Here is a 22,943-nt window from a genome sequence, read left to right as displayed (position 1 = left end):
GACGGACCAGAGTCTCAGGGCCCTGCCTTCACCCGGCGTTCAAGGCCCTCGTGATGGGCAGGTGGTCTGTGTCTTCCTTTATTTTTTTTCAAAACTTTGACCTCAACTCAGAGAATTCTGCCTGAGGCTCTAAATGTCCCAAGCTTCTCAGGCTTCCAAACCCTTATTTACAGTGTTCTTTCTTCCTGGCAGTGCTTTTATCTTTCTAGCTTTTAATGGCCATCTAGTTCTTTCCTGATCCTTGAAGCAGTAGTTTATAGTGACACTTTCATTCTGTGAATTGATTATATTTACTTTCCTTAACACATTTCTTTTCCCTTTTTTATATATTATTTATTATAGTTCTTATATTATTATTTTTCCTGACATTAATAATTTATTAATTGCTATTAAAATAATAACTGTTGAGCGCCCACTGGATACCAGGCATTGATGGGCCCTTTGAATTAACTCTTTCATTTAATCTTTACAAGCCTCAGAATATTACCCCTTTCATTTGAAAGATAAGAAAAGTGATGCTCATAGAGTTTAAAAACCTCCACTAAGGTTCCCCAGCTGGTGACGAGTGGGGCTACATCTGGATCTGTCCTTCCCACGGTCCCGGTCCTGCTTCAGCGTGGAGGAGTGTTTCGTTCCATTAGGCCTCCATCCTCATATCATCTACTCCTTGAGATAAATTTTCTGAACTTACATTTCTTCTCAGTGAAGATATATGGAAGACACTCGGTATACATTTATGTAAAGACTGAACAAACAGTACACAATCTTAGGAATTTTCTCAAAAGGTGCAGATGGTATAGGCGTCTCATAGAGTACATATAAGTTGGTGAAATAATTTGTTACTCATGCCATATATTTCCATGCATGGTTTTGTCCACCTGGGGTGACTGCCGCCACTCAAACTGCTTCTTCCTCTTCCCTCTGCACCCTCTGCAGTGGCACTGGGGAACCAGCTGGTTGTGGGTTGTGAGGGAAAGCCCTCAGGATGATCTGAATATTCATTTTCAAATGCACATGCCAAATACTGCCAAAGAGTAACTTATTTTATAAATTAAGCACTTAGAATGTCTAAGTGACAACACTTAATATGTTGTCACTTTTCTCCTAGTGCCTAATTTACACTCTCTGAATGACACACTGACATGATTGACAAATAAATGGTACCTGCTCTTAATTACAGAGAAAATTATAGAACTCCTTAAAGTTTTTGGAAAGTGATTTCAGTAAAACAATGGATGTTTTGTTGGTTTTGGATTTTAGCCAGCAGCAAGTTAGCTACTTTTTAAGAATTCAAAAACGGGAGATCAAGCTAATGTGCTAAATAAATGGAAGAAAAGTGCTAAGGGCACAGACTCTAAAACAGAGCTTGAATCCTCATTCTGTGGCTAACTAGTTGTATGACTTTGGGCAAATAACCTCTTAGTGCTTTAGTTTCCTCATGTGTTTTAAAAAAAAAAAAAGCAGTAATACTTCTTGGGTTGTTCAGAGGATAAAATGAGTTCATATATGTAAGTTACTAGAGCAGTGCCTGGCATATAGTTAATGCTCTATATATTAGCTATGATCATTAAAAATGACATTTTAGAAGGAGTAAATTTGGTAAGGAAAATTCCCTTAGCATAGCTAAAATAAAGTACCCTCTGCTGATCCCCCAAAAGAAAAACATTGCCATAAACATGAGAATACTTTTAAATGATTGCACTAAGTAACTAATAAAGGGTCATCATTTGTACCTCTGTATCATTTGTATCACAAGCTATTAAAAAATAAAAGTCAAATTTTTGACCAACAGCTAATGCTAAAGAAATGTTTGCCTGAGTTTAAATATTGCTTAGTATATTCAAAAGCATATACTTTATTACCCTAAGAGCATACAGATAATGCTGAAATCTGTTCCTTTGAATATTTAGGATGATGTCTGTAGTTTCAAACACTCAAGCTTTTCTGGGCTTCTGTGAGCCTTGCTAATGGATAAAAAGGAAATTCTTTTTAAAATAAAGATTAGCTAGTGATCTGGGCCCCTGTTTGACTAGTAGCAAGAGCTGTCCTTCAGACATTTTTTGGATTATGTTCCTTTAAAACATTATCAGCGAGTTATATTTTGTGATTAAGTTCAAGCAATTTAAGTACAGGATTGACATCCATAATTTAAGTGGCCAATCACTAAATCTTTGCCTTAAAGCTTCCATTTAACAAATTTGTAACTGCTAACTTGTTAGAGACTTCAGAATCCAAGTTGGACAGTTTAGGTACTCACCCCTCACAGTGGTGTGGTTCCCAAAGCATGTGAGGTACCCACTCATCTTATTACCCAACCTTGAGTACTTTTTGACCTTAAGATGGTTTCTACAAAAGAAGTATTTGGTATTTGGCTTTCAGATGGAATATGGTTGCATCCTCTTTCTGCTCTTTTTTTTTTTTTTTTTTTTTTTTTTTAATAGAGAGGGAATTTTGCTTAATTTTTTAGCGAAAATGTAAAAATATTGCACAACTAGTATGAGGCAGGGAGAACTGGGGACTTGGCTAGTAAGGGTTCCATCTGTATATCACTGGTAATATGTGTCATGAGAATAGAGGATGTTTGTCCTTAAATTGTGGGGAAGAGAAATGTATTTTATCATAGTATGTATAAAATTAATACATAAATCTATTGATCTTTTAAAGTGTTCATGTTTATCCAAAGTGCTAGAAGCAGCTGTCCCTAAAAAAAAAATCAGTTTCTTTTCCCATCTTAACTTGCTGAATCACAGGCCGGTGGAACATTGACAGCTATGTTTTTTCAAGACAGATCTAATAACTTAGGATACTCCTGTAGTAATATGTACATAAGAGGAGATTTTTGTTAATAATGACTAAAGTTTATGATGTGAACATGCGACTTTTCACAAACGATTCTCAGCAATTAAAGCATTGTTTTCATGGTCACTAAACTGAGAGTAGATATGCCATAATAATAGCACTGGGACACTTGGAAGACAGACGCTACATAGCCTGAAAAATCTTTCTTACTGTTTTCTATGAGAACCTAACTATATTTTAACATTCCCACGAGACAACTGGTAGCCGAATCTTTCAGGGAATTAAAAAATGTAAATATACCATCATTATGCAGACATTTTTGCTTGGTTTGTTTATACTCCTTTTGAAACAGTGACATGACATATGACGTCCAAGTGTGTTAAGGAACTGAATAAGTACTATGTTGATGCTTTGGATTTTACTTCACATTTTTGTACAGTAGTATTCTTCCTGACACCTTCCTTTTTTTTTTTTTTTTTCAATATGAACTTTTGCTAAGTCATACACATTCTTAAAGCATAAAGATCTAGTCTATGTTTTAAGTATTTTCTTGCTCTTGCAAAGTTTCCCACTCCGGAGAATAGTCTAGAACTTTAAACACATCTATTCTTAAAAACAAACTAAACAAAAATGTTATATTAATTCAATAACAATAACTTCTCTGAAGCTGAACATAGGAATAGGGTAGGAAAAACAGCTCCATTTCATCCATAGCTTACCTGTGCCTTAATTATCCTATAAAAATAATTCAGATAGTAACTAGTGGGTATTTATTGAACACACAAGACACAAGGTACTGTGTTGGGTGATACAGGGAATGCAAAGATGTACATTTAATACAATGCAGAAAATGAGTGCTAAAAGAAAGATACAAATGTCTCTGGCTATTCGGAGGATGGAGAATTTACTTCTAGAGGTAAATCCCGTGGTCCGTGTGGGCCAGATTGGTGCCAGTGGAGGGCAGTTCTGAGTAATTTAAATGCTGTCAGGTAGGAGTGACTTGCATTTCCTGGCACCCTGCAGGGATGGCCCCCTTTTTCTTCCCAATCATTAGTCATTGTACAAGTGACTGAGAGTGACATTGTTCTGTGGGTAATCATGACTCTGCTCTGCTTTTTATGTTTTAAAAGGTAAATCAGTATGAGCTTTGGTGTTTTTACTACTGTCAGTGGCTCCTCATCGCAGAGTGCTGGTGGGTTGTTGATGCATCCTTAGAATGTGTTTGTTGACTGACATACTTAAATGTAATGGTGAGCAGTGCTGGTGGTTCCTTTCTGGAAAGTCTGGTTCTCTTCTCTGTAATAAGAACTTCATTCCTACTCTACGATGCCTCATATTTTTCTTACATCCTTCCATGCTCCTTTGTGTGACATTCCAGTGCAGCGATTTTGGTTTTGATTCCTTTCTGTTGCCTCATGACTGCTCCATGAGCAAAAGAGTCAGTTGCTTTACCGTCATGTCAGAATTTTCCCGGGAAGAGTTTTCCTTTTCCACCTTTTAATGTTTCTCCCTGATTATTCTGTGTCTCCACTGAACTATATATTTATTTACTTACTTTTCTGTCAATGAGCTATATAATTTTAAGGAATGAATTAGATTATAGATGAGTATTTCTCAGTCGCATAAATCTTTGTCCCTCAGTAGGGTGATCTGCTTAACTTTAATACCTAGCTCTTAACTGATTCACTTTGTTATACAGCAGAAACTAACACACCATTGTAAAGCAATTATACGCCAATAAAGATGTTTAAAAAAAAAAATACCTAGCTCTGTGCAGCTATTTCCTAAATATAGGTTAAACAACACATGTTCCAAGCCTGACTTTCTAGCTTGTGTTAGTACCTTCAGGTGACCTTCAAGCACCCTTCCGGCCTTCACTGTCCTAGAGGCCCTCCCCAGGCTGTACCTCCGGTGTTCTTTTCAGAGGCAAATTGCCCTTAGCTAAATGGGCAGGGCCTTCCAGGCACCTCACCTCCTCCTCCACCCCTCCCACCGAGAAGCCCACGTTCAGTGACTGACCCACACAGGAAGTAGGAAACTGGCCTGGCCTCAAGGCTGGATGGGCTCTGCCACACGATTAGTGCTTTTCCATGGGTTCAGTCTGAAGCTGATCTCCAAATGAAACCAACATTCTTGCCTGTCTTTTTTCCCTGCCGTATCCTGTTCCCCTTAGTACCTATTTCCTGAGACCTCTCCGCCAGCGAATCACTTGAACAAGAGTCCCTGTCTCAGGCTTGGCTTAGAGCCCAAGCCGAGACACAAGCCACAATGGATTTTACCAGATTCTTCTTAAACCTGGTTTTTGTTCTGTATTCCTAGTCTTTAATAAACAATACCATCTTCTGATCCTCAAGCTAGAAATCTGGGAGTCATCTTTGATCCCTGCTTGTCTTTTTCTTGTATATCTGTGGTTCTTAAACTTTTTGTCTCTGGATGTCTTTATACTCTTAAAAATTATCAAGGACATCAAAGAACTTTTGTTTATGTCGGGTCTATCTATCACTATTTACCATATTAGAAATGAAAACTGAATATATTTTAAATGGTTATTATCGATAATTTATTTCAAAACAATACAAACCAATAAAAAAGGAAGGAGAAAAAAATAATTTTTAAAAATGAAAAGGTAAAAACACAAACCTGCTAAGCTTAACATAAAATAAAACATATTTTCATGAAAAATAAGTCTATTTCTAAACAAAAAATTTGGTCAGAAGAATGGCACTGTTTTACATTTTTCCAAATCTCTTTTACTACCCAGCTTAAAAGAAGCTGGCTGGATTCTCAAGTTTGATTCTGCTTTCAGTCTGTTGCATTGTTGCAAATTATGAAGCCTCTGGAAAACTCAGTCGGATCTCGTGAGAAAATGAAAGTGAAAGGACAAATAACATCTTAGCACTATTATGAAAATAGTTTTAGTGTTGCAGACCCTATGAACAGGTCAGAGTCCCTGGACCACACTTTGAGAACCACTGCTATGTATCAGTTGATAAACAAGTCCTGTTGATTTTGCCATGAAATGTTTAGTAGCATAATTAACCACATGAACTTCAAACTCTCACAACCTGGGTTAATCTACTTAAACTTTCTAAGCCTCAGCTTCCTCATCTGTAAAATGTAATAATTATCACAGCTTTTGTACTCTTACAGATTACATGATGTGGAATAAATAAAATATTTCATATAGTCTTGGATACCCAGAAATGAGATAATTTGGAGGTTGAGAGCATAGAGTGAATCCTGCCTCTAACAATTACAATGCTGTGCAGTCTTGAGCAAGTTACTTAAACTTTGTTCTAGTTTAGTCATGTATAGAATATGATGATAATAAGCTTGAGGTTTATATGAGTTAATATGTGTAAAGTGCCTTACCACAGTGCCTGGCACATAATAAGTATTACGCAGTCATTAGCTACTGTTATTACTTTTAGTGTAGTCATAAGTGCCCTATAAATGTTAGGTAATAAGAGTCATTGCTGTTTCTTCCTGTCTGCTGCCTAGTTTGTCTTTTCTTGCCGATTTATTTTGTACTATTTATTGATCTGCCTGTTTCCATTATTTCCTCTTGCCTATGCGCTCTCCATTCCAAAACACGTACACACGCTTCTTTGAGCTGCTTGAGGCCTTCAAGGAGATAACTAACGTCTTAGAATGTGGCTCAGGCCTTTTCCAGGATGGCTCAACCTACCCTTTCTCTCCCTCTGGTACTCTCTGTAACCCATGTCCAGTAGCCACTAGGCCTCAGCCAACCTCTTATTATCCCACTTTGGTGCTTTCTCTAATTCACACCCACCCCAAGCACACTACCCACGTTTTGTCCATGTCTGTCCTCTCTCAAGACTGTCTTTTCTGTCTGTGTTTCATAAAGCTTCCATTCGTTTTCAAAACCAGCTCAAATTTCCTCTGTGAAGCCACAGATGCCCCCAGATTAAACCTTTCATACTGCAGGCATAAACTGGGAATTTAGTGGGCAACATTGGATATGTAGTCACCTTACTTGGAACAAGACAGTTTTTGAGAAACTACTCAATCCTAATCCTGATTTTTAATCAGATCATAAATAAACCAGAAGATCCTAAGCAGAGTTCCTTCTTACCACGCCATCCAATTTGACTTGGACTGAAAAGAATCTGTTCCATAGGATACACCTCAAGGATGACAGCAATTGAGACTCTTGTGTATTAATACATAAAACTTTACAGCATTGTTAAACAAGCCGTATTTTTCTTTCCCCTGAGAGAAAATTCTAAGATGTGTCAGGGCTTTGTCTTCTTCGTAATCATTGAGACTCTTAGTGAACAAACTGTTGATCAGTTAAAGGTTCGGTTGTAAGCTTTTACCATGATGGTTGTTATCAAGGACGGGGGAACAGCACATCTGAGCTTTCTCTGCTCCTTCTCCTGACAGATTGCAGGCAATTGCTACAAGATTAGTGAGGACAGAGTTCTTCGAGGTAGTTCACGTTGGCCGATGACTAGTTACGCCCAACTCTTGAGGAAGAGTCGGTAGACTTTGCTCCCATCCCTTCTCCCTGGAGACTTTCACCCCCGCTCTCTGCTCCCTCCAATCAGAAGAAATGCTTCTGATAGATAGATAGAACTTTATATTTGAGTTGAAGACTATTCCGCAATGTTAATGACAACTTTTAGACATATTACAGACTGTAATAAAATCTCTCTCACATGTTTGGGGACGAAAAATCCATCAAATAAAAATTAAAATTATCAATAGTCCTGATTTCTTTGTTATAGCAGTGATATAGTTGGAACTGCCGTTAGAGGCAATGCTTTTGTTTATTTTTAAAATTTATATTTGCTTCTGAAAAGATAATATGTCATACGGAGCAAGGCTTTAGCTTACTTGCTATTTCATTTATTCACTTATAAAACATGTATTGGGCTCCCAGTGTAACTAGATATATTGCTGATATTAAGGATTCAAAAACAACAGATCTTTACCTTTAACAGGATTGCTTGTTTGTTGTTTTTCCCCCATTAGATTGTAAGTTCTATGATAGTGGCAAATATGGTGTATTTTTGATTATCTGAAATATATTTATGTAAATTCAATTCTTAAAATATGTTTTTAAAAATCATTCTCTAGTGCTTAAGAATGGCAACAATCTATATGAAAATGTATAATGTTAGTTTTATTATAGATCATCAGCTGATGGCTGGTCTAGGTGGCATCAATTAATAGATTACCGAATTGTCTTCTCCAGTTCTTAGTTTGAATTTTATTTTCTCCCCTTTGTAGCAGTGCTGTCAAAGAAAACGTTGTGATAAAGGAAGTGTTCTGTATCTGTGCCGTCGGATACAGTAGCCACTTGCGGCTGCTGAGCATTGCAAATGTGGCTGGTGCGACTGAGGAACTAAAGTTTTAGTTTTAATTTTAATAAATTTAAATGGCATTAAATGTGCATAACGGCTGCTGTGTGGAGCAGTGCATTAACTTCCGGCAGACAGTGGTAACACCTGAGTTATACAGATTGTTAGTCCCATTATTTTATTCATTCAGGAACCAGTTTTCAGAGTTTTACTTACAGATACCTGTAATCAAGACATAATTCTTTCTTAAAATTAAATTATAATTAATATTTTTTCAAAGTTCTGTTAGAAGGTGGACAAGCTCAGTTTTTTCCTTTTTACTGCAGTGTAAAGATTGCTACAAGATTTACTATAAGGACTGAATCGTTGTCGCTAATCTCTGTTTTCATTTTGACTGTTAAGTCACTTGTCCTCATCTATGTTGAATGGGCAAGAGGACCATTCAGGCTGTGGAGGGAAGCAGCAGGTGGCGGGGGTCCGCCAGTGAGAGATGATTCCTGAGGTCACGTGTGGGAGTCTGTGGAATCTGTGTTTGGAATTAAAGTCCTTGCGATGGAGGAGGAGCGGTGAACAGCCCAAGCTGCCAGAAGACACTTGCCGAGTTGTGATTACTTAGCAAATGGGATAAGTTCAGGCAAATGCCATGTGAGGCTTATCCTAGAAAGTATCCAGTCAGAATTGTATTTGCAATCATGAATAGAATGTGATTGAAAGACCTTTTAATTAATTCAAAAAGAAATGAATGATCATACTATAAATGGCAAAAAGCATGCAGCAATTTTTATGGTAAGAATGTTTTCTAATCGGAATGAAATATAATTGTTGGACTTGTTCAGATTGTGTGCAATTTTTAATACTCACAATCAATCTAATGATATTAAATCTTTGTTTTTAGGGGATTTAGTCTTACTTTGAGGGAGTGAAATTGACCATTTTTAAGAGCCCAAGGGATCCTTGATTAGGAAGCTATAGCAGAAGCTTATCGGCCCTAGGCATATTTCTACCAGCCTGACCCCCAGCCATTATGTGTAAGGGTCTCACTCCCTCTACACTCTGAGCACCTTGAAGTTCTGTGTCTTACACTCCTGTGTGACCCCCCAGGTGCCTCTTCAGATAGGCTGGTTTGTGCTGACTTTGTGTTGACATCCCCGAAATTCTTTGTTTCTATCCAGGGTGAGCCCATCACGTTCTGTGAGGAGAGTTTCGTAAAGCACCGCTCAAGTCTGATGAAACAGTTCTTAGAGACCGCAGTTAACCTCCAGCTTTTTAAGCAGGTAAGAGTGGACCTCTATGTTTTGTTCGGTAACAAGGTTACAGAAATGTAACAGAAATTTATAATGTAACAAGGTTACAGAAATGTAACAGAAATTTATAACACTTTTGTCACTGTAAAATTATGTCTGAACTTCGCTATTAAAAACTTCCTCACTGAAAGTTGCTCAGCTGATGGTCTCACAGAGGAGTATCCACGCGCAGCAGAAAAAGCAGTAAGACTGGTTATGTAAGGCATCTTAGAAGGGCTTATTGTAGTGTGCTAGATGGGTATGGTAAACAAGCTGAGTTTTTTAATAGGACCATCCCAATGCAATCCAGTTTATAAAAACGATTTATAAATATGTAACTTCTCAAGCTTTGTAAAACTTTCCATAGTCACAAATTAAAATTTCAGAAAAAATTTATAGTCCTTCTGTGTGTCTTGATTTCTGGCTCAGAAAATAAAACTGTCATTTCAAAAAGCAGCAGCTTGACATCAGATTTCAGAAAGGTTAGATGCAGTGTCTCTTTCATCCCACTGTGTGATCATGGCAAGTTTCTTAATTTAGGCTTGCCGTAGTTTCTGTTTACATAATTTAAATTAAGTTCTTAACACTTACTTTTCTTATTCCACATGACAATTTTAAGTGTAAAGTTAGCTATGTGAATTCAATATTTAATGAAGACCTACAGTGTGTCATAAACTGTGCTCGGGTCCAGGATGCAGACATGAATAAAAACTCAGTGATGCCCTTGAGAAGCGGACAAGTTAATAGAAATTCCTTTGTCTGTTAAGAGGAAAGAGACCAAATAACTCAAAATAAGCTTCAAATTACATAAGTAAAGAAACCAGCATGGTGAAAAAATCCAATACTATTTATCTGTATTCTGAGGAAGTTCTAAATAATGATCTGAGTTAGAAGAATGCTCTGTGGGGGTATACCTTTCTTCCAATATGTGAAAGTGTACCTTAAAGAAAGGGTTAGATTTGTCCAGTACACAGCTTTCAGGAACAGAAAGAACCAGGTTTGATGGGTTTCCAGATTAAAGATGTCTTGTGAATTTCCAAGGATGGAGTGGGCTCCCTTTGGAGCTCTCTGTCCCTAGAGGGCTCCGGTATAGACTGCATTACTTCCCAGGGTTGGAACCGGATCGAGTGATGGTCTGTAAATGCTGACGTGTATAGCACAGTGCAGTCCCAGGCTCGTCGTCCAGGGCATGACTGTTGAGTTAAATATCAGTGCCCTTGCTGTGTTCTTGTCTGTCAAGAGGAGATAGTTGTACTTCCCATTGTCAAAGCTGAGTTGTGAAGCTCAAATTATATGGGGGTCAAGGACTGAATGATTGGGTAGAATGACGTATTACTTCCCTTTTTGAGATTCTGTAACTAGAGTCTTATCGTCTGATAAAGTTCATACATGGTCTTTTTTTTTTTTTTTTTTTTACGTAACTTCAAATAGCATATGTATTTTAGGAGTCAGGTAGAGTTGGGTTTAACCTTGGCTTTGTCACTCAGTAGCTTTTTGTTCATAAGTATCTGTTTCTTTTTCTATAAAATAGCAAGTATCGATCGTACCCTGCCCCACAGGTTGTGATACAGTTTATGTGAATTAACACGTGTGCACTCTCAGCTCGACAGTGCATGAAACTTTGTGGAAGCTCATAAATTTTAGGGTCTGCCTCATCCTTAGAGCAGTTACATTAACAAAATACATATCTATGCAGGATTTTTTAAAAGTATAACTTGGTCAAAAAGGCTAAATGTAAAATATGAAAATAGTCAAAGTAGAACCGATTATAGGACAACTTGGATAGTTTTACATACACCAATTGACCGTGTTCTTGAACTTGATACTATTTTATGAACCTTAAGAAAGAGATAGTTGAAGGTATCCCTGAAAGGACTTGAGATTCTGTTGACAGCGTCACAAAGTTGTAAAGGTGAGTCAGGTCCAGCATCTGAGGTGCCGACAGTACAGTGTTGTGTGTTTTGGAATGTGTTAGGAGTGTGGATCTCCTGCTAATGTTCTTACCACACACAAACAAACAGGAACATAAATGGACACAAGGAAACTTTTGGAGGTGATGGACATGTTTATTACCTGGATTGTGGTGAAGGTAACAGGAGTATATACATCTGCCCAAACTCAGCAAACTGTCTGCATTAATTATGTGCAGTTTTTTTTATACCAGTTAGGCTTCACTAAAGCTTGGGGGGAAAAGGGAAAAAAAATAGGAATCGATTGATAAAAATTATCAACATAGATGAATTCTCAAAGACACTACTGATCTTTCTGAAAGAATATAAAAATATTTATTAGGTACAAATGATTAATATTCCTGACCATGAGTTTGTGATCCATTACGGGTCAAGAACTACCCAGGTCCTCTCTTTATTCGACAATTCTTATGCATCAAAATTGAGAGAACATGAACCCAGGAGAGAAGCATATAATTTTAAGGTAAGCATTAAAGTGAACTGTAATTTCTGATAATATGGCAGGGAAGGATTCAGAGCTCACTTATGTACTGAAACTATTTCAAATGCAGAATTTGAAAAAACATCTTGCGGTGAGGGTCACCGGAGACAAAGCCCAGTGCTTACTCTCCAAGATGAGAAGTGTGATAGGAGATTCAACTCCAATAAATCTGGGAAGACTTAGTGTAAAGGTAAACAAGAAATAAAGGTGCTCCTTCCCTTCAGCCACTTCCTGGGGATTGTACATCTGAAGCTCTGGCATGAGTGGAGGGGAGGAAAGAGCGCTGCTGAGAAGTTGCCACTCACCAGCATGCACAGGACTCTGAAGCCTGAATTAATAATTCCTGATTTGGTCTGAGCAAACTCACGTCAAGTGTAAAGTTATCCTGACTGTTAGTGCCCTCAGGCAGAAGCAAATACGCATCCTCCTTGAGGAATCCACCTTCATCCAAACATCAAGGAATTCTCCCAGCTAAGATCCCAAAGAGAAATTTCACTCCTAAAAGTCATTAGACACACGGGGAAACAAATCGTGAACCAGAAACAGCAGACAGAAACTGACTTGCAGAGACTTCAAATACTGGATGTAACAGAAGTAGAATATAAAATAGCTGTGCTTAAGATGTTCAAAGAAATAAAAGACAAACTTTAAAAATGTTCAAGGCATAAAAACTTTAAAGAATGTAAAGACAATTTTAAGAATGTAGCAAATAAACTTCTGGTAAAGGAAGCATGTAATTTAGATGAAAGGAAATTGATGTGTTAATAGCCAGTCAGATCTAACTAAAGAGAGATTTGCTGAACTGGAAGATGTGAAAAAGAAATTATCCAGAATATAGTACAGAGCCATGAAGAAGTAGAAAATGTAAGAGGTTAATAAACATAAAGGGTGGAGTGGAAATGTCTGAAATCCATACAGTCAGTTCTGAAAGGAGCAGACAGGAAGTGGAGGAGAGATGCTGGTTGGAAGGACAGGACCAGAGCCAGTTACACGCACACTTTATAAATTCAGGAAGTCCCACATCTCCAAACTGAGGAAATAAGAAGAAGTCTACACCCACACGGCAGATTCAGCTCTAAAACATTCAATAAAGAGGAAATTTTTCTAAAAGAGAAATAACAGATTACTTTCAGAGAGCAAATACTGACAGATGACTTCACATCAGCAGCAGTGGAATCCAGAAGATACTGCCATATCTTCCGTTGAGAAAAAATACCTAGAATCCTACACCAACTGAAATACCTTTTAATTGCAAGAGGGCCATGAAGACATTTCCCTGCTAAAGCTGAGTTTGCCCTCTGTGTTGGCTTTAATGATGTGTCCGCTTGGTGAGGCTGCGGCCCCCAGTTATTTAATCAAATGCTAATCTAAGTATTACTGTGAAGGTATTTTTACATGTGTAATTTAAACCCCTAATCATTTGGCTTTAAATAAGGAAGATAATCCTACATAAGCTGGGTGGGCCTGTCGGAAGCAGTTGGAAGGCTTGTAAAACAGGACTGAGATTTTCCTGAAAGAGAGAAGTTACACCTGTGGGTGGCAGCGTCGGCCCCTGACTGTGGTCCCACCTGCCCATGGTCTGTCCTTCCTGACTGCCTATCCTATGAATTTCTGACCTGCTTAGCCAGCCCTCATAATCATGTAAACCAGTTTCTTATAATAAATCTCATATGTATATATGTATCTGTCTATCTGTCTCTTAAATCTTTTACTGGTTCTGCTTCTCTGGTTGAACCCTGACTACCCTACCAACAGGAGAAAGAAATTCTTAAGGAAGTACTTTAAGAAAGTAATTCAGAGAGAAAGTTTTCTCAGATCCAAGATGGAATGTCTGAAATGCAAGAAGGAAGGAAGAGCAAAATAAATGGTAAATATGTTAATTAAATTTAACCAATATTTACTGTGTAAGACAGGCCGTTTCTCCCACACATTCCAGAATCAAATGGTTCCACTTCAAATTCCAAAAAATTCCTGTTTTGACTATGGCAAAAGGGAGATACTCTTCAGTCTCTTTTGTAAGGCCAGAATAACCTTGATTCTAAAACCTAAGACAGCATGAGAAGAAAACATTATAAGCCAGGCTCACTCATGCCCACAGATGCAAAAATTTAAACAAAGTATTTTCAGCCAATTCTAACAAGGTGTAAAAAGGATACTGCTTCATGGGCAGGTTGACTTTATTCCAGAAATTAAATGGTAGTTACACATTAGGAAATCTATGAATGTAATTCACTACGTTAACTGATCATAGGAGTAAAATCATTAGATCATCTCAACAGATGCACAGATTTTTCATAATATTCATGAGAGTCATGATAAAAGCAAAAAGGCATGATTAAAGATATTTTCAGTAAATGTCATACTTAAAACACTAATGTTTCCCTCTGAGAAAGGTTCTATCTATTACCATTGGAACCCCTCACATATATAATTTAGCCAAAAAAAACCATAAAGATTTAGAAAGTAAGACACCAAACTGACATTATTACTTTGAGTATAAAGACAAGTTACTTAGGACATAAAGAAATAGCCTAATAAATTTGACTTCATTGAAATTAAGAACTTTTGGCCATCGAAAGACTCCATATTTGCAATACTTTTGAACCACCCAAGAGTTTAGAAACTAGAATATGAAAAAACAAACTCCCGCATGTCAGTAAAAAACATATATAATTGTGCAAAAGATTTGGATAAGCACATGCGAATGAAGAAACCTGAATGGCTAATAAAGATATACAAGATGCTCAACCTCATCTGTAATCAGAGAACAGCAAATAAAAAACATAATGAAATACCACCTCACACTCACCAGACTGGCCCAGTTTTAAAAACCTGAAAATCTCAAATTTTGGCAAAGACATGGAGCACGGGACCAAGTTTCAGCTGTTGAGGGGAGTGAAAATTTGCACAACTTATTGACAAAACACTTTGGCGCTATGACTTAAACTTCAGTTTCTTTTGACCCAGCAATTTCACTCTAAATTGTGCACCAAAAATCATCTACTAAAATTACTCATAACAGCAAAGTACTGCTGGTAATCTTAGACAGTCATCAGTATTAAGATGAATAAATTGTTACATTCATACAATAGAACAGCTACACAACAGGGATATGAACGAGCTTCAGCAAAACTAAATGTGAATGAACTAAAGGAACAAATCACTGAAGAATTGATATGATGAGTCCTTTTATGTAATAATGTTCAACAGCGAGGAAAACTAAATAATGTATTATTTAGGGAAACGTGATAAAACTATAAAGAAAGACAAGGAAAGGATAAGCTGAAAGGATTATGATCTTTTCTGTAGGGAGGAAATGTTCTGGTAGTTGGCTTTGTCATTATTAATTAGGCTATTAATTACTTAAGTTATTATTATTTAAATTCCTTAAGTGTTGTATAAAAACATATTTTTTTTTTTTACCATTTCTGGATTCGCCGGTAATAGGCTTTGTTTTCACTCACAGCTGACTTCTTATCCTCTTTAGACCTCAGTTACTGCATCTGTAACATGAATTAGACTAAAAGGTCACTAAGTCTGAGATACCTTTCGACTCTAACATTCCATGATACCATGGAATAAACATGGCTTAGACAGATGATAGGAAGTTCCATTTGGATAAATTCCTCTTTAGATAATGGATTTGGAAGGAATCCCAGAAACCACTTCTTAAACTCATGGCTCTGACAGCACCTTCTTTAGCTTGCAGCTTTACAGAGATTTAAGCCGTTATTTTTAGGTCTCTTCCTTTTGTTTCCTATTACACTAACCCAGCAGAGGAAATTATTTTCTTGGGTATTGTTTGTTATTAAGGCCACGGGAACTAAAGTTGTTTCTGCTCATTTTACTATACACTCTCCAGGGCCAAGGACCGTGGCTGAACTTAGTGTGGCGATCCCAGAGCCTCATGCAGAACCACAGACCTGTGGGATGTCCATGAATACAGACTCTCTGTTCACTGGCAGCCTAGGTCACTGTTGGACATCTGGAGCTCAAATATATTACAGTAGATACATTTTTTCTGCAAAATAATTCTGCTTGTCCATATTCTAACTTTATCAGAGTAGAAAATGATAGGGAAATTAAACTTGGCAAAACCTCTTTTAGTGTTCCTCATAAGATAATATAAATGTGTCTTTCTCAAACTTTCCCATCCAACAATGTTCTCATTCTGCATACTGGAAGAGAACACTTTTTTTTTTTTTTTTTTGGTTTGTAATTTTTCTTTTCTTTTTTTTTTAACATCTTTATTGAAGTATAATTGCTTTACAATGGTGTTTTAGCTTCTGCTTTATAACAAAGTGAATCAGTTATACATATACATATATCCCCATATCTCCTCCCTCTTGCATCTCCCTCCCACCCTCCCTATCCCACCCCTCTAGGTGGTCACAAAGCACCGAGCTGATCTCCCTGTGCTATGCGGCTGCTTCCCACTAGCTATCTATTTTACATTTGGTAGTGTATATATGTCCATGCCGCTCTCTCACTTCATCCCAGCTTACCCTTCCCCCTCCCCGTGTCCTCAAGTCCATTCTGTACGTCTGCGTCTTTATTCCTGTCCTGCCCCTAGGTTCATCAGAACCATTTTTTTTTTTTTAAGATTCCATATATATGTGTTAGCATACAGTATTTATTTTTCTCTTTCTGACTTACTTCACTTTGTATGACAGACTCTAGGTCCATCCACCTCACTACAAATTACTCAATTTCGTTTCTTTTTATGGCTGAGCAATATTCCATTGCATATATGTGCCCCATCTTCTTTATCCATTCACCTGTCGATGGACACTTAGGTTGCTTCCATGTCCTGGCTGTTGTAAATTGTTTTTAAAAAGAGTGGGCGTGTGGTTTCTCCTGCGAGGGTAGCCTTTGTTTTTACAGCTGTAGTGAACAGGAAAAGAGTCCTCGCTCTGCTCACTTACTGGCATATTGACTAGTAGTACTTCTTAGAATACTCTTGTTCTTTTTATCCGTGATACAACATTCCAACTTCTTCCCTTTCTCTGGGCAGTTCCTCCTGGGCCCTTTATCATTACGCTTGCCTCTGTCTGTACCCTGAATGTCTCTGTCCTCAGACCTCTACGTCTCTAGCTCATACCAGCTCACTGGGCTTCCTTATGTAGGACCATACATGCGTTAATTACCTATTATGATAAGTCCTAAACGTATCTTTAGTCCAGACCCGTGCAAATGTATACACGCGTGTATGCATGTACATACACTCCTATACAAACACATGCATCGCCCATATACATACGTGCATCTGCACATACACACACATACTGGCCCCTCCTGCACCCCTTCTTCTGGGAACTAATTCTACCCTGTTGCCTAAACCAGAAAATTAGGTGTCATCTTTTCTCATACCATCACCACGAACCTTTCTTGCACCCAGTTTCTAGTTGTTTACTATGCTCTGTTGATTCTGCTTTCTAAATGTTAGATTTACCTATTTTATTCTCCCCCATTTCAGTGTCAGTGACTTGTTGGGCAACCGGTTTGTGTTCTTTCATTTAGCCCCCCTTTCAAGCCATCCTCCAGTCTGCTTTGAGAGCATTCTTTCTGAAAAGCAAATTTTACATCTTTCTCATTATATTTAGGGTGACGTTCACACCCTAGCCTGGCACACAGAATCCGTCATCTTCTGGCATTTGTCTCTCTAGTTTTTTCTCTAATACTTCTCTAAATACCCTTAACTGCAGCCATTCTGGATGTTTGCTCTTAGGTCTCTGAAAATGGTTTCACCTCTTTATGCTTCTCACTTGAATTGTAATGGATACTTAATAAATAGTGAGAGAATGAATGATGGTCATTATGAATAAATAAAAATAACATTTATTGGATATTGACTTATGCAGGGTACTGTTTGAGTGCTTTATCTAGACTAGTTTAATCTTCACAGTGACCTACTTTATTACTGCCACTTTGCAGGTTATACACCTAAATTATGGGGAGGTTAAATAATTTGCTAAGAGTGTACACAGCAGCTAGTATGTGGTAGAGTTAGGACTTGGATCCACGGAGCCACTAAGACTTACCATCCCTTCAGGAGTAAAGGAATAAATAAATGCATCTGTGCTTGTTGCCTTCCTGTCTTCTCTGGCTTGAATGCTCTCTCCCCATTTTACGTTACTCAACTCAGTCATTCTTTAAGACTTCGTTCAGATGTCCCTTTTGCAGGTTCTTGATCTCAGTCTTTTATAGATTCCTTGCCTTTTAGCATCTTGGATTTGTACCGTATGATATTTGTTGGTTTGTTTGGCTCCTTCTTGAGTTGTGGGCTCTGTAAAGACAAGGATCATTTTTAAAGTGTTTGTATCCCAATATCTAGTATATAGTAGACACTTAATATTGTTAAATAAAGAAATCAAATAAAAAACTGCTATTCCTGTTATAAGAAATAGGCAGGAAAATGTCTTTATGATTTTGGTAGATGATGCGCTCATAAAATTGAATATAATGGATATTTTATAAGCTCTTCACGTATTTCATTTGGGAAAATCCAAACATTGTAGGAGTCAGGTGTTTCAACTGAGTGGTGTCTGTAATTTCAAACCTAGAGTCACTTACTGGTATAGTGTGTAAAAGTGAAAATTCTGAGGGATCCTCCGCACTCTCTGTATTTTGTGCTATGACCCACTTTCTCTGACTTCATAAGATATTGGATAAAAGGAGTGGGTCAAAAGCCAAATATTTTCCTTTTATGTTAGCTGGAGATTTTAGAAAGCTTTTAACATAAATAATAAATTCTTATACATTTCTACATTTTCCTATTGATCTTTTTTGAAAGAAGCACGATAGTTACTTATTTATGGTATGTCATCTATAGCTAAGATCAACACATGCATTCCTAGTGCTAAAAATTCAACAGTTTGGGAGTATTAGGAAATATTTGACATATGAATGGATGGGAGATGGTAATTGTATCAAGCACATATTTTATAACATGAAAAAAGAATAAAAATAACATGTGACATAGGGAAGACATGGACACCTATTGGTAGAAAAAGGAATACACAAGGAGAGAGAGCTTATTAGGACAAGGGATACATTTTTTTTAAAATTTATTTATTTATTTTTGGCTGTGTTGGGTCTTCGTTTCTGTGCGAGGGCTTTCTCTAGTTGCGGCGAGTGGGGGCCACTCTTCATTGCGGTGCGCGGGCCTCTCACTGTCGCGGCCTCTCTTGTTGCGGAGCACAGGCTCCAGACGCGCAGGCTCAGTAGTTGTGGCTCATGGGCCTAGTTGCTCCGCGGCATGTGGGATCTTCCCAGACCAGGGCTCGAACCCGTGTCCCCTGCATTGGCAGGCAGATACTCAACCACTGCGCCACCAGGGAAGCCCAAGGGATACATTTTTTCAGCATCCTTTGTTAATGAGTTTCAAGTAGTATCCTAAACAGCGTTTGTCTAAATGTGGGCTCAAACCACCTGCATCAGATTTAGCTAGAAAGTCTATTAAAGACGCATCTTCTTAAGTCTCACCTTCAAAAATTTTGGATTTAGGAGGCTTGGATTAAAACCCAGAAATTTACATTAATAATGAAATACCATAAAAATAGGCACACTAAAATTTTAGAAACACTCATCTAAGTATTCTTTATTCATTCTGTCATTCAACAGTATAATTTGAGTGTCTGCTGTCTACTAGGAAGTGTTCTGGGTGCTGGGATACTTTGGAGAACAAAGCAGAAAAGAATTTCTGACGTTGTGAATTCTGTGTTTCTAGTGGGAGGGGGACCAACAATAAGTTAGCTAAATTATGTAGAATGTTCAGAGATGATAAGGACTGTGGAAAAGTAAATAGAACAAGGGGGACCACCAGGGGTTGGGGTGAGATTGCACCTTACAGTAGCATAGCCAGTGTAGATTTCATGGGGAATGTGGCATTTGGGCACCATCCTGTGGGGTGGTCACGGGGGAAGCAGAAGGAAGATATAGAGGCTGTGCTGTAATCTGTGTGAGAGGAGAGGGCAGTCTGGAACTGGTCTGTGGAAGATGAGGGAACTGGTCAGACTGTGGATCTGTCCTGAAGATAGCCAATGGATGTTCTGAAAGATTTAACGTGCAGTGTGTGAGAAAGGAGTCAGGGATGATTGCATGATTTCTCATCCAAGAAACTGGCAGGATGTATTCGCATTTTATCGAAATGGGCAAGATTGTGGGCAGGAGAAATTTTGGTGGGAAGAATAAGAGTTCAGTTTTGGACATGTTAAGTCTGAGATGTCTTTTAGACATCCAAGTAAGATATTTATTAGGCAAATGGATAGATGAGGCAGAGGCGAAAATTAGACCTGAGATATAAATTTGGGAGTCATCAGCGTGTAGATAGTAGTTAAAGTCATTAGACTGGAGACCAAGTGAGATGACCAAAGGAGTGAGTATAAATAGGATTGACCAGAGGTCCAGGGACCAGGAAATAGCAGAGGGCAATGACCAAGGAGGCCGAGAAGGAGTGAGTAACCTTGGAGGTAGGAGAGAATTCAGGCTAGTGAGTACCTTTGGGACCAAGTAGAGAAAGGACACCATAGTGGAGGGACCAGCTGTGTCAGATGCTTGTGACAGGTTGATTAAAGGAAGAACTTGGACTTGAGCACTGGATTTAGTAACATGGAGATAGGATGACCCCAGCAGGAGCAGCTTTACCGGAGAGGTGAGGGAGACCTTGTGATTGGGGTGCGGGCGGGGAGGGGCTGGAGACAGCAGTACTGGCCGCGCTTCTGAGTTTCACCCTAAAGAGGAGCGTCGAAGTGGACAAGGCCAGAGAAGACACGGGGTCAGGAGGAGAAGGCACGTGCTCGTGGGCTGTAGGGCAGACCTGGCAGAGACGGGTCTACTCAGGAGATAGGAGGGGGAAGCGCTAGAGGAGCTGGTCCCTGAGGAGCAGACACCCCGTGCACAGCAGGAAGGGGTGGGAGCGTGAGCCAGGAGCTGGCAGAATTTCTCTTTCAATTGCTTTAGGTTTCATTTTTTTTTTTTCCCAGTGAGATTAGGAAGCAAGGTCATGGGCTGAGAGAGGAAGGGGAGGTGGCTGGACCTTTAAGGGGAGAGAAGACCTGAAGTAGATGGAGAGTGAGCGGGCTGGAGAAAAAAGGAGGTTGTTGGGCATCGTTCAGAGCACCGTTGAGACTGCAGGTTGTGAATCAAGGTGAGAACAGGCATCACCGCTGCTTGGTTTTTCCCTCAACCCCTGGACCTCGGTACAGGCCTGCTGGGTGCGTCCACACCTGCCCTGCGCCTTGTTGATGCCCGTGGTTCCCCTTTCCTGGGTCCTCTTCTCCCCCGGACCACGGGCTCGCTACCTCCTTGCCCTCCAGCCTCGGCTCAGGTGTTGTCCTCATGGTGATGTCTGCCCTGGACCACACTGTCGACAACCGAAAGCTCCTTGCCCCACGCTCCCCGAGCTCCCTCGTTCAGGTCTGTTTTATTTTCCAACACTCATTCCCTTCTAACAAATTACATAATTCATTACACTTCTTATTTCATGCTATCTGTTCTGTCCCCCCGTCCCCAGACGCTAGATGTTTAAACATTACAAAGGCTTGAATTTTTGTCTGTTTCATTCATTTCTGTTTTTTTAGGCATCTAGAAAAGTGCCTGGCATATAGTAAACATTCAATTAAATGTTTATTGAATGAACAAATTAATGAATTTTTTTTGTCTGGTGGTCATGAAGCTCAAAAGACTTAATTCTGTTCCAGATTATTTTGTGTCTGTTGATATATCCTGGAAGGACTGTTGTTGTCCCATTAAGTTATTAGTTCTGTTGATAAATTGCACTGAGTGGGCTTTTTATAATACCCTTCAAAGTGTTTTTCTGTTCCTTATACCAAGGTGGTCTAATTTGGTATACTACAGTCATATGATTACCTAATCCTTGAAATGGAATAAAAATAACTATTTCTGTTCCTTCACATACTTAATTCTCTTGGTTTAGCTTTAAGCTGACCTACCTTTTTCCCACTTGTTATAGCAGTTTGTGTTTATATATAGCTAACTAACTGAATGCCTGGCATTTAGCAGATGTCTGTAAGTATCTGTTGATTAATTTATTGTAGCACTTCAGTGTAGTTTTCACTAACCTGTCAAGGTTTACTGAGCCTGTTTAAGAAGAAATATTTAAATTAGACAACTTATTTTTTTTTAGCCCAAAGCGTTATATAGAAAGGAAAATTTAAAGATCCATAAGAAATTAATATATTTTAGAAGTAATTTTTTTACAGTATTTAAACTTTTCTTTAAATTTCTAAAGATTTCCAATTCGTTAAAAAATGTCTTTTTCTCTAGCTCTCAAGACTTTAATAGTTAGCTTTGTGCCCAAGAAGGGTTTCTAATACGAGGTAAATTTTTGAGGCTTGGTCATTTCTTCTTCAGGTGGAGAGGGGGTGTGGGCGTGTGGGTTTGTGTGTTGTGTGCCTCCAGTGCATCTGTTGCTTTTCTTCAGGGACAAGACTGTCACGTGGGCACTAAAAACAGTCTTCCCCGTCCCCCCTCCCCAGGTTGGTAGAGAAGTGCTCCCCTGGGCCCCTCTCCCCAGAACAATCTTTTTATGAGCTTTTAATTAAAAAATCAAATATTTCTTTTAAAATGATATAAGAATCTTGAAACTTAATTATTGTCATCCTCAGAGTTTTGATGGATCAATTGCAATTAAATATTTATAGGACATATTCATAGACCACTGAAGTCATCAGAACACGGATTAATAGCATAACTTGTTTTGGATTGTTGGACTAAATGCCAGAAACTCGCTGACTGGTGAAGAATCAAAGAACTATGAAAAACATACACTTTGTCTCTCAGAGGAAAGATACATTCCCTCTGGCCTACTGGCCATCTATTCACGTTTAACTTGTGAATCCGATCAGAACATACTTTTTATATTTTTTGTAAAGATGCTTGCCATCAGGTCTGTTCTTTATGTTTTATTACATTTGTAAAACATTCATTTTATATTTAATTACATGTTAAAAACTGAAGTGGAGATGTTCATTTCCATTTAACAATAGTGCTTACTGAAGGGCATTTACAACAACAGATAATTTTTTTAGATTGACTCAGTTTCCTATTAAGATGGTTGTTT

The 22,943-nt window shown here is 38.4% G+C and overlaps 1 protein-coding gene across 5 annotated transcripts in view; it reads left to right on the top strand.

Moving 5' to 3' along the window:
- The window catches only part of DENND1B (DENN domain containing 1B), a 252,491-nt gene that overhangs the window by 167,009 nt on the left and 62,539 nt on the right, over positions 1-22,943 (top strand). For all 5 annotated transcript variants that reach the window (XM_036855731.1, XM_036855712.1, XM_036855721.1 and 2 more), the window contains one exon: positions 9,299-9,400. In XM_036855731.1, coding sequence (XP_036711626.1) covers positions 9,299-9,400 — 102 coding nt within the window. The remainder of the gene's footprint in view (positions 1-9,298; positions 9,401-22,943) is intronic.

This window comes from Balaenoptera musculus, chromosome 1, assembly GCF_009873245.2.
Source record: "Balaenoptera musculus isolate JJ_BM4_2016_0621 chromosome 1, mBalMus1.pri.v3, whole genome shotgun sequence".
NCBI classification, from domain to species: Eukaryota; Metazoa; Chordata; class Mammalia; order Artiodactyla; family Balaenopteridae; genus Balaenoptera; species Balaenoptera musculus.
The sequence above is the reverse complement of the archived record's forward strand: the minus strand, read 5'-3'. Positions and strand labels throughout refer to the sequence as shown.